This window comes from Bombina bombina, chromosome 1 (genome assembly GCF_027579735.1).
Source record: "Bombina bombina isolate aBomBom1 chromosome 1, aBomBom1.pri, whole genome shotgun sequence".
Taxonomy (NCBI): Eukaryota; Metazoa; Chordata; class Amphibia; order Anura; family Bombinatoridae; genus Bombina; species Bombina bombina.
In genome coordinates this window covers 1,382,598,614-1,382,611,741 of record NC_069499.1, presented here as the reverse complement: position 1 = coordinate 1,382,611,741, position 13,128 = coordinate 1,382,598,614, and the positions used below count along the sequence as shown (strand labels likewise).

The 13,128-nt window shown below is 39.5% G+C and overlaps 1 protein-coding gene across 1 annotated transcript in view; it reads left to right on the top strand.

The window, feature by feature from the left end:
- Positions 1 to 13,128, top strand: part of NDUFS2 (NADH:ubiquinone oxidoreductase core subunit S2) — a gene marked incomplete in the record, with an annotated part of 194,137 nt that overhangs the window by 28,296 nt on the left and 152,713 nt on the right. Inside the window, 1 exon segment of the mRNA XM_053704481.1 lies at positions 12,511 to 12,588. Coding sequence (XP_053560456.1) covers positions 12,511 to 12,588 — 78 coding nt within the window.

The window sequence follows — 13,128 nt, the reverse complement described above, 5'->3', positions numbered from 1 at the left end:
GATAGAGGTCAGGGCGCTGCAAGTTCTGTAGTTACAGGAAGGGCCTTAGAAGTATGTTTCTTGATTTTTAGTCCTGGAGGTTCTGTTTTAATAGCCACTGACAGTCCGGAGTTTGTTCAGCTTCACTGGGAGTGAGTGGGGCCCTAAGCCGGATCGTACTCTGTTTGTTTAGTTTCTATAGTTTGTGGACCACCTCACCTCTACAGTCTCCTCCCCAGGTCCCCCCTACCTTTCCGATGCTTGTTTCTCCTTGCTGATGTGTGGGTCCGATGGCACCCGACACCTCCGGTGGTCTCCGCCGTCTCTCTGGGCCTTGCTCGGGTAAAGTATGGTGGCTTAGGCAAGATGGCGGATCTTCGCGCCAATTCTCAGCGCGGTTTCAGCACTCCGCTGTGTTGGGTCAATATGCAGATTCCCCCGAAGATCAGGTAACACCTGTTCTGCCCCGATAGTCCCAAGGTTCTGTTATGGGGTATGATCCGGTCCGTCCAGACTGCGCTGTTACATGCGGGCAATTTCTTCTTACACACCGTCAGGTCAGGTAGTGTCTATTAGTGCCCGATGTGTAAGTGCTCACCCCCAATATAGCTGAGCTGCACTTTACTAGTCTGGAGGGGTAATCCGGTCCTGAACTGGTCTGGGTTTTATTGCAGAAAACCCGGTTTTAATGCCTTAAGTCAGAGAGCTCTCACTCTGTGCGTCTGCTTCCTTTGGTTGCTAGCTCCGCCTCCAGCTGGAATGTTTATTTAAAGGGACACTGAGCCCAATTTTTTTTTTCTTTCGTGATTCAGATAGAGCATGCAATTTTAAGCAACTTTCTAATTTACTGCTGTTATCAAATTTTCTTCATTCTCTTGGTATGTTTATTTGAAAATCAAGAATGTAAGTTTAGATGCCGGCCCATTTTTGGTGAACAACCTGGGTTGTCCTTGCTGATTGGACAGCACCAATAAACAAGTGCTGTCCATGGTTCTAAACCAAAAATTTGCTGGCTCCTTAGCTTAGATGCCTTTTTCAAATAAAGATAGCAAGAGAAAAAAGGAAAATTGATAATAGGAGTAAATTAGAAAGTTGCTTAAAATTGCCTGCTCTATCCGAATCATGAAGGAAAGCAATTTGGGTTCAGTGTCCCTTTTAAAATCCAGATATTTGCGTATTGCATTTTGTTCCTAATAAATCTGGCATGAAAAGAGCAAAATGCCATAGGCTTTGGCCATTTTTGGGATTCATTTAACAAATTAATTATGAATCTCTAAGAAATGTACATGTCAATTAAACATGTAATTTTTTTAAGATATGCATTGCTTTTGTTGGCCCAGTGCCAACCCCTTGAGAAACCTATTGAATGTTTGAGTTTGTTTGCTGTGTCCAATGAGGGACAAATATAAAGAGAAGGGTCTGGCTGCAGACTGGAGCTCCACTCTAGACAGGAAACATGTGACCTCCACTCAAAGCTTTTTTTTTTTTCTTTGCTTTTTTTATTTTTTAAATCAACTTTAATGTAAACAAACAACCTATAGACAATCATTCCGAAAACAAAACATTTTGCATCTTTCTTGTTCTTAATGTTCATTCAGTGTTTTATGCTGATTTTCATTTATAAGGTAACCACTGTGAATGAACATTAAGATCAAGAAAGCTGCAAAATGTACAAGGCTAAAGTTGTCTTCTTATTCTGCAACTGATTGCAATTTGCAAAATAAAGATATCTAGCATTATTTATATTTTAAATAAAATAATACACTTTCCAAAAACCTAAACAAAATTACATTTTAGAAAAAAAATCATCTTCTATTGCAATAAACAGATGGCAAACATGGCATAATTTTGAGTAACTGATATTTTAAATGGGTTAAAATCCTGTGGGCCACTCATTTATATGTGGATATATACAGGGCGTGAACCCCATCATTCAACAGACGTTAACAGCCTAGCCCAATGCTCTTTATGGCAAATAAATTAATGACAACCTTGTCACTTCATATATTTTGTAATCTCCCCAAAAAAGAAATCCCCCTATTTGGCACACACTTACATAAGTAGATCCGCAGAAAGGGAGCAAAAAAATAAATAAAACTTAACTTTTACTGTCAAATCGTTGATGCTCTTAGAAAGCCCAGGTGAAACGTGCGTTAGGCGTTCGCCTGTCTGTGAGCAATCTGGACATGGTTATACTTTATTTGTGTGCTCTCTGTCATTGATATACAGGTAATTCCGTACCTTAGTCACTGCACGCCGTACCTTTTTCACAATAATTGTAAGCAGCTGCCTACCAAGAGATAGTCTGATAAGCCCCATCCTTCACCCACCTATATGGGTAGCACCAAATCATAGTCGGTTTATTAGGGATCTTTTTCTATCTCAGTGGGCATCTTATAATGGGCCTCTGACAGTGTTGGAATCTGCTTAATTTTGCAAATTTAGAGCCTCAACGATTGTCTTATTTTGAAATAGACAATCGTAGTGTGTTTAATCCAGATGCTCCAATATTTGTATTTTAATATTTGACAGTAAAAGTTGTTTTAATATTTTTGGCTCCCTTTCTGCTGATCTACCTATGTGTTTAAGTGTGTTCCAAATAGTGGTTTTCTTTTTCTTTGGGATTACACTGTATACCAACCACTTGGCCACCCCTTGCACTCCCCTATGGAATATGAGTTTATGGGTTATAGATGGAACCATCATTTGATGAATAAGGCAGTTCTATACCTATCTAATTGATATACACTTCATATATTTTACCTTTTCTGAACAAGTAACTGGTATTTTAAAAGAGTTAAAATCCTTTGGGCCATTAATTTCTGCGTAGATACATACACAGCGTGAATCCCTACATAGGATAAACATGTTTGCAGCCTGGCCTAATGGTTTCTATGGCAACAAAAACTATTGCTAACCTTGCCACTTCATATATTTGACCTTTTCTAAATAAATAACTGGTATTTCAAATGGCTTAAATCCTTTGGGCTACTCTTTACTGTGTGGATATATACCTGGAGTGAGCCCCTTCATAGGATAAATATGTTCTCAGCCTGGCCCAATGCTTTTTGTAGCAAACAAACTGGTGCCAACGTTGCCATCTCATATATATTTTTAAATTTCTGAATAAGTAACTAGTATTTTAAGAGGGTTAAACTCCTTTGAACCACTCACTTCTTTGTGGATATATACAGGGCATGAACCTCTCCATAGAATAAACATGTTCTCACCCTGGCCCAACGCTTTTTGAAGCAAACAAACTGGTGACAACCTTGACCTTTTTCTAAAAAGGAATCAGATATTTTAAAAGGGTTAAAATCCTTTGCGCCCTCATTACTGTGTGGATAAATAAAAGGAGTGAGCCCCTTCATATACAAGGAGTGAGCCCCTTCATAGAATAAACATGTTTTCAGCCTGGCCCAAAGACTTTTGTAGCAAACAAACTTGTGCCAATGTGGTCATCTCATACATTTTACCTTTTCTGAATAAGTAACTGGTATTTTGAAAGGGTAAAAATACTTTGGGCCACTCATTTCTGTGTGGATATATACAGAACGTGAGCCCCATCATTGGAGAGACATGTTCTCAGCCTGGCCGAACGCTATTTATGGCAAATAAACTGGTGCCAACCTTGCCACTTTATATATATTTTACCTTTTCTAAGTAAGTAAATAGTATTTTAAAACGGTTAAAATCCTTTGGGCCACTGATTTCTGTGTGGTTATATAGGGCGTGAGCCCCTTTGTACAATCCAAGTGTTTTCAGACTGTGCCAAAGATTTATATGGCAAAGAAACCCTTTAAATAGCAGTAACTTATTTAGAAAAGGTAAAATGTGAGATGACAAGGTCGGCACCAGTTGGTTTGTTTGCCAAAAAAAGCGTTGGGCCAGGCTGAGAACATGTCTGTGCTGTAAAGGGGCTCATGCCGTGTATATATCCACACAGAAATGAGTGGCCCACAGGATTTTAACCCTTTTTAAAATACCACTTATTCAGAAAAGGTAAAATATATGAAGTGGCAAGGTTGTCACCAATTTGTTTGCCATAAAGAGCGTTGGTCCAGGCTGACAACATGCCTGTCCTATGAAGGGTTCATGCCTTGTATATTCCACACATAAATGAGTGGGCCAAAGTATTTTAACCTTTTCAAATGACCAGTTACTTATTCAGAAAAGGTAAAATATATGCGATGGCAAGTTTGGCACAAGCTTGTTTGCTATAAAAATCATTGGGCCAGGCTAAAAACATGCTTATCCTATGAAGTGCTTCACACCGTGTATGTATCCACACAAAAAATTGTGGCCCAAAGGCTTTTAACCCTTTTAAAATACCCGTTACTTATTCAGAAAAGGTAAAATGTATGAAGTGGCAAGGATGGCACCAGATTGTTTGCCTTAAAAAGCATTGGGTCAGGCTGAAAATATGTCTATTCTCTATATATATATATATATATATATTTATTTCTCCAACATAGGTGTGTCCGGTCCACGGCGTCATCCTTACTTGTGGGATATTCTCTTCCCCAACAGGAAATGGCAAAGAGCCCAGCAAAGCTGGTCACATGATCCCCCCTAGGCTCTGCCTTCCCCAGTCATTCTCTTTGCCGTTGTACAGGCAACATCTCCACGGAGATGGCTTAGAGTTTTTTGGTGTTTAAATGTAGTTTTATTCTTCAATCAAGAGTTTGTTATTTTAAAATAGTGCTGGTATGTACTATTTACTCTGAAACAGAAAGGAGATGAAGATTTCTGTTTGTAAGAGGAAGATGATTTTAGCAACCGTTACTAAAATCGATGGCTGTTTCCACACAGGACTGTTGAGATGAAGTAACTTCAGTTGGGGGGAACAGTGTGCAGACTTTTGCTGCTTGAAGTATGACACATTTCTAACAAGACTTGGTAATGCTGGAAGCTGTCATTTTCCCTATGGGATCCGGTAAGCCATTTTAATAACAAGTTATAAAGGGCTTTAAAGACTGGTAGACATTTTTCTGGGCTAAAACGTTTGTTTTATAAACATGTTTAATGGTTTGTTACTTGAGGAGTTATTTTTATCTTGGGAATTTTGATAAAAAAAAAACGGCAGGCACTGTTTTGGACACCTTTTTCACTGGGGGCCTTCTCTAGTCATAGGCAGAGCCTCAGTTTCGCGCCACTAATGCGCAGTTGTTTTTTGGGAAGCAAAGCATGCAGATGCATGTGTGAGGAGCTCTGATACACTGAAAAAGCTTGCTGAAGGCGTCATTTGGTATCGTATTCCCCTCTGGGCTTGGTTGGGTCTCAGCAAAGCAGATACCAGGGACTGTATAGGGGTTAAATGTAAAAACGGCTCCGGTTCCGTTATTTTAAGAGTTAAAACTTTCAAATTTGGTGTGCAATACTTTTAAGGCTTTATGACACTGTGGTGAAATTTTGATGAATTTTGGACAATTCCTTCATACTTTTTCGCATATTCAGTAATAAAGTGTGTTCAGTTTAAAATTTAAAGTGACAGTAACGGTTTTATTTTAAAACGTTTTTTGTACTTTGTTATCAAGTTTATGCCTGTTTAACATGTCTGAACCATCAGATAGACTATGTTCTGTATGTCAGGAAGCCAAGGTTCCTTCTCATTTAAATAGATGTGATGCATGTGATAGTGAAAATGATGCCCAAGATGATTCCTCTAGTGAGGGGAGTAAGCATGGTACTGCATCATCCCCTTATGTGTCTACACCAGTCTTGCCCACACAAGAGGCCCCTAGTACATCTAGTGCGCCAATTCTTCTTACTATGCAACAATTAACGGCTGTAATGGATAATTCTATTAAAAACATTTTAGCCAAAATGCCCACTTATCAGCGAAAGCGCGACTGCTCTGTTTTAGATACTGAAGAGCATGAGGGCGCCGATGATAATGGTTCTGACATGCCCTTACACCAGTCTGAAGGGGCCAGGGAGGTTTTGTCTGAGGGAGAAATTTCAGATTCAGGAAAAATTTCTCAACAAGCTGAACCTGATGTTATTACGTTCAAATTTAAATTGGAACATCTCCGCGCTCTGCTTAAGGAGGTGTTATCTACTCTGGATGATTGTGACAATTTGGTCATTCCAGAGAAATTATGTAAGATGGACAAGTTCCTAGAGGTCCCGGTGCCCCCCGAAGCTTTTCCTGTACCCAAGCGGGTGGCGGATATTGTAAACAAAGAATGGGAAAGGCCCGGCATACCTTTTGTCCCTCCCCCTATATTTAAGAAATTGTTTCCTATAGTCGACCCCAGAAAGGACTTATGGCAGACAGTCCCTAAGGTCGAGGGGGCGGTCTCTACTTTAAACAAACGCACTACTATCCCTATAGAAGATAGTTGTGCTTTCAAAGATCCTATGGATAAAAAGTTAGGTTTGCTTAAAAAGATGTTTGTTCATCAAGGTTACCTTCTACAGCCAATTTCATGCATTGTTCCTGTTACTACAGCAGCGTGTTTCTGGTTTGATGAACTAGAAAAGTCGCTAGATAAAGATACCTCTTATGAGGAGATTATGGACAGAATTCGTGCTCTTAAATTGGCTAACTCTTTTACTCTAGACGCTACCCTGCAATTAGCTAGATTAGCGGCGAAAAATTCAGGGTTTGCTATTGTGGCGCGCAGAGCGCTTTGGCTAAAGTCTTGGTCAGCGGATGCGTCATCCAAGAACAAATTGCTTAATATTCCTTTCAAGGGGAAAACGCTGTTTGGCCCTGACTTGAAAGAGATTATTTCAGATATCACTGGGGGAAAGGGCCATGCCCTTCCTCAGGATAGGTCTTTCAAGGCTAAAAATAAACATAATTTTCGTCCCTTTCGCAGAAACGGACCAGCCTCAAGTTCTACACCCTCTAAGCAAGAGGGTAATACGTCTCAAGCCAAGCCAGCCTGGAGGCCAATGCAAGGCTGGAACAAAGGTAAGCAGGCCAAGAAACCTGCCACTGCTACAAAGACAGCATGAGATGTTGGCCCCCGATCCGGGACCGGATCTGGTGGGGGGCAGACTTTCTCTCTTCGCTCAGGCATGGGCAAGAGATGTTCTGGATCCTTGGGCCCTAGAAATAGTCTCCCAAGGTTATCTTCTGGAATTCAAGGAGCTACCCCCAAGGGGAAGGTTCCACAGGTCTCAAATGTCTTCAGGCCACATAAAAAAACAGGCATTCTTACGTTGTGTAGAAGACCTGTTAAAAATGGGAGTGATTCATCCTGTTCCATTAAAAGAACAAGGGATGGGATTCTACTCCAATCTGTTCATAGTTCCCAAAAAAGAGGGAACATTCAGACCAATCTTGGATCTCAAGATCTTAAACAAATTTCTCAGGGTTCCATCGTTCAAAATGGAAACCATTCGAACAATTCTTCCTACCATCCAGGAAGGTCAATTCATGACCACGGTGGACTTAAAGGATGCGTATCTACATATTCCTATCCACAAGGAACATCATCAGTTCCTAAGGTTCGCCTTTCTGGACAAACATTACCAGTTTGTGGCACTTCCATTCGGATTAGCCACTGCCCCAAGAATTTTCACAAAGGTACTAGGGTCCCTTCTAGCGGTGCTAAGACCAAGGGGCATTGCAGTAGTACCTTACTTGGACGACATACTGATTCAAGCGTCGTCTCTACCACAAGCAAAGGCTCATATGGACATTGTCCTAGCCTTTCTCAGATCTCACGGGTGGAAAGAACGTAGAGAAAAGTTCTCTATCTCCGTCAACAAGAGTCCCCTTCTTGGGAACAATAATAGACTCCTTAGAAATGAAGATTTTTTCTGACAGAGGCCAGAAAATCAAAACTTCTAAACTCTTGTCAAGTACTTCATTCTGTTCTTCTTCCTTCCATAGCGCAGTGCATGGAAGTAATAGGTTTGATGGTTGCGGCAATGGACATAGTTCCTTTTGCGCGAATTCATCTAAGACCATTACAACTGTGCATGCTCAGACAGTGGAATGGGGATTATACAGACTTGTCTCCGACGATACAAGTAGATCAGAGGACCAGAGATTCACTCCGTTGGTGGCTGACCCTGGACAACCTGTCACAAGGGATGAGCTTCCGCAGACCAGAGTGGGTCATTGTCACGACCGACGCCAGTCTGGTGGGCTGGGGCGCGGTCTGGGAACCCCTGAAAGCTCAGGGTCTTTGGTCTCGGGAAGAATCTCTTCTACCGATAAACATTCTGGAACTGAGAGCGATATTCAATGCTCTCAAGGCTTGGCCTCAGCTAGCAAAGGCCAAATTCATAAGGTTTCAATCAGACAACATGACGACTGTTGCGTATATCAACCATCAGGGGGGAACAAGGAGTTCCCTGGCGATGGAAGAAGTGACCAAAATAATTCAATGGGCGGAGACTCACTCCTGCCACTTGTCTGCAATCCACATCCCAGGAGTGGAAAATTGGGAAGCGGATTTTCTGAGTCGTCAGACATTTCATCCGGGGGAGTGGGAACTCCATCCGGAAATCTTTGCCCAAATAACTCAATTATGGGGCATCCCAGACATGGATCTGATGGCGTCTCGCCAGAACTTCAAGGTTCCTTGCTACGGGTCCAGATCCAGGGATCCCAAGGCGGCTCTAGTGGATGCACTAGTAGCACCTTGGACCTTCAACCTAGCTTAAGTGTTCCCACCGTTTCCTCTCATTCCCAGGCTGGTAGCCAGGATCAAACAGGAGAGGGTATCGGTGATCTTGATAGCTCCTGCGTGGCCACGCAGGACTTGGTATGCAGACCTGGTGAATATGTCATCGGCTCCACCATGGAAGCTACCTCTGAGACAGGACCTTCTTGTTCAAGGTCCGTTCGAACATCCGAATCTGGCCTCACTCCAACTGACTGCTTGGAGATTGAACGCTTGATTTTATCAAAGCGAGGGTTCTCAGATTCTGTCATTGATACTCTTGTTCAGGCTAGAAAGCCTGTAACTAGAAAAATCTACCATAAAATATGGAAAAAATATATCTGTTGGTGTGAATCTAAAGGATTCCCATGGAACAAGATAAAAATTCCTAGGATTCTATCCTTTCTTCAAGAGGGTTTGGAGAAAGGATTATCTGCAAGTTCTTTGAAGGGACAGATTTCTGCTTTATCTGTTTTACTTCACAAAAAGCTGGCGGCTGTGCCAGACGTTCAAGCTTTTGTTCAGGCTCTGGTTAGAATCAAGCCTGTTTACAAACCTTTGACTCCTCCCTGGAGTCTCAATCTAGTTCTTTCAGTTCTTCAGGGGATTCCGTTTGAACCCCTACATTCCGTTGATATAAAGGTATTATCTTGGAAAGTTTTGTTTTTGGTTGCAATTTCTTCTGCAAGAAGAGTTTCAGAGTTATCTGCTCTGCAGTGTTCTCCTCCATATCTGGTGTTCCATGCAGATAAGGTGGTTTTGCGTACTAAACCTGGTTTTCTTCCGAAAGTTGTTTCTAACAAAAATATTAACCAGGAGATAGTCGTGCCTTCTTTGTGTCCTAATCCAGTTTCAAAGAAGGAACGTTTATTGCACAATTTGGATGTAGTTCGTGCTCTAAAATTTTACTTAGAAGCTACTAAGGATTTCAGACAAACATCTTCTTTGTTTGTTGTTTATTCTGGTAAAAGGAGAGGTCAAAAAGCAACTTCTACCTCTCTCTCTTTTTGGCTTAAAAGCATTATCCGATTGGCTTATGAGACTGCCGGACGGCAGCCTCCTGAAAGAATCACAGCTCACTCCACTAGGGCTGTGGCTTCCACATGGGCCTTCAAGAACGAGGCTTCTGTTGATCAGATATGTAAGGCAGCGACTTGGTCTTCACTGCACACTTTTACCAAATTCTACAAATTTGATACTTTTGCTTCATCTGAGGCTATTTTTGGGAGAAAGGTTTTGCAAGCCGTGGTGCCTTCCATCTAGGCGACCTGATTTGTTCCCTCCCATCATCCGTGTCCTAAAGCTTTGGTATTGGTTCCCACAAGTAAGGATGACGCCGTGGACCGGACACACCTATGTTGGAGAAAACAGAATTTATGCTTACCTGATAAATTACTTTCTCCAACGGTGTGTCCGGTCCACGGCCCGCCCTGGTTTTTTAATCAGGTCTGATGATTTATTTTCTCTAACTACAGTCACCACGGTATCATATGATTTCTCCTATGCATATTCCTCCTTTACGTCGGTCGAATGACTGGGGAAGGCGGAGCCTAGGGGGGATCATGTGACCAGCTTTGCTGGGCTCTTTGCCATTTCCTGTTGGGGAAGAGAATATCCCACAAGTAAGGATGACGCCGTGGACCGGACACACCGTTGGAGAAAGTAATTTATCAGGTAAGCATAAATTCTGTTATATATATATATATATATATATATATATATATATATATATATATATATATATATATATATATATATATATATATATATATATATATATATATATATATATATATATATATATATATATATATATATATATATATATATATATATATATATATATATATATATATATATATACACAAATGAGTGACCCAAATAATTTTAACCCTTTTAAAATACCAATGACTTATTGAGAAAATGTAAAATATATGAAGTGGCAAGGTTGGCACCAATTTGCTTACAATAAAGGGCGCTCGGCCAGGCTGATAACATGTCTATTCTGTGATGGGTTCACGCCTTGTTTGTATATATACACATAAATGAGTGGCGCAAAGGATTGTATCCTTTTTTTAAATACCAATGACTTATTTGTTTGCCATAAAGGGCGTTGGACAAGGCTGATAACATGTCTGTCCATGAAGAGGCTCACGCCTTGTATATTCCACACATAAATGAGTGGCGCAAAGGATTTTAACCCTTTTATAATATCAGTTACTTATTAGAAACAATCAAAATTATGCCATGTTTGCAATCTGATTATTGCAATATAAGATATTTTTTTTATAAAATGTAAGTTTGTTTAGGTTTTTGGAAACTGTATTATTTTATTTAAAATAAAAATAATGCTAGATATCTTTATTTTGCAATTCAATTGCAGAATAAGAAGCTGACTGAATAAGAATCCAACTTCAGCCTTGTACATTTTGCAGCTTTCTTGTTCATGTTCATTCACAGTGGTTACCTTATAAATGACAATCAGCATAAACCACTTTGAATGAACATTAAGAACAAGAAAGCTGCAAAATGTTTTGTTTTCAGAATGATTGTCTATAGGTTGTTTGTTACATTAAAGTTGATTAAAAAAAAAAAAATGCTTTGAGTGGTCACATCCATGTTTCCTGTCTAGAGTCAGTGGAGGTCACATGTTTCCTGTCTAGAGTCAGTGGAGGTCACATGTTTCCTGTCTAGAGTGGAGCTCCAGTCTGCAGCTAGACTACTTTGAATATAAATGGGGTTCCTGCAAAAATCAACCAATCACTGTGCAGCATGTTGCAGTGCCAGGGTTCTTCATTCCATAGAATATACTGCAGCCTCTGGGGTGGGAGAGTGAAACATAATCAAATTACAGGTAAAGAAGGCAAAATAAATTATGAAAGGGTTTTTTTTTTCTTTTCTTTTTTTTCTTTTTAAATTCTACATAATTAAACATTTTGGGGGGATTTTAATTTAGTTTAATGTCCCTTTTAATCATCAAGTTTAGACAGGTAAGTAATATGCTGTTTAATATTATGATGAGAGATTTGTGTAAAGCAATGCTGTGGAGGTTGGTGACCTACTTTCTTAAACCCCACCTAGTCCTTAACTTCTATATACGGCCTGAGTGTAGGCATTTTTATTTCATTCTTATATCAATGGATATATTGAATGCCTCATTTAAGCAGCTTTGGGGACCTATTATTTAAAGGGACATGAAAGCCAAAATTTTTCTTTCATGATTTAGACTGAGAATTTAATTTTAAACAACTTTCAAATTTACTTCTATCATATATTTGCTTCTTTGTCTTGGGAACCTTTGTTGAATCTACAATGCACTACTGGGAGCTAGCGAAATGCATTGGGTGAGTCAGTAACACGAGGCATATATGTGCAGCCACCAATGAGCAGCTCCTGAGCCTAATTAGGTATCCTTTTCAACAAAGGATACCAAGAGAACAAAACAAATTACATAATAGAAGTAAATTGGAAAGTTGTTTAAAATCACATGCTCAATCTGAATCACAAAAGAAATAAAAAAATGGGTTCCATGTCGTTTTTAATTTTATTTCATTTCTATATGTAAGAATGTGGGTTTTTTTCTGTCAAGGTGCCAGTAAAATTATTAATTTTATTGGTAAATCTTACAACTTACCATATATTTCTTATAATTAAACGGTGAGCTTCACTGGAACCATTATATTGTCTATGATTTATGTATCTGCTTTTTAAACATTACACCTTGTGTTATATAGCTTTATCATTGTTTGGGGACAAATGAAATAAAAAGAATATTCTAAAAACAAAAGATATAGCCGTTTACCCTGAAGGTGGAGTTCTAAATGCTTTGAAGTGAAGCCACGTTAAGGGCTGATTGTGTTCTTTTTTTTTTTTTTTTTTTTTGTTTTTTTTTTCTTCTTCTCAGGACATGCCCCTCGGTCTAATGGATGATATTTACGAATTCATAAAGAATTTCTCTATTCGAATTGACGAGGTGGAGGAGGTAAGATTGTGTACATCAGGTTGGGCTCTCAGTCAAATACATTCAATCAGCTTCTTAGTATAATCTGACATTGGCACTGGTCAAGTGCAGAAGACACTATAAATGTATTTTTTATACAAGGTGGCAGGTTTTTTTATTTTTAAGAAAATGCCACAGTGCTGGGGCCAAATAGTCCGAAGTATGTTGGTCCATATTTATTTAAGATTTCTCTGCACAATCAGGCACATGTGAGACATACTTTAGGACACAAAGGAGGGATTTGGGGTAGCAGAGTTATATAGTAGCAGGTAACTTCTAAGTATTAACTTCCCTTATATAATTAATTTGTAAATTTTAAGTGCCACTTGAAATATTACCTGTCGTGGAGACTAAACAGACAGAACATGAACAACTAGCTAAACTAATTGTAAAGAAGTGCACAATTAAGTATAGAAGGATTAGCTCCACAATATAAAGTATTAACTCAGTAAGACTGATTTAGAAATTATAAAAAGAATATATTGTTCTATTTCATTCACACAATGCTACCTTTATTGGAAA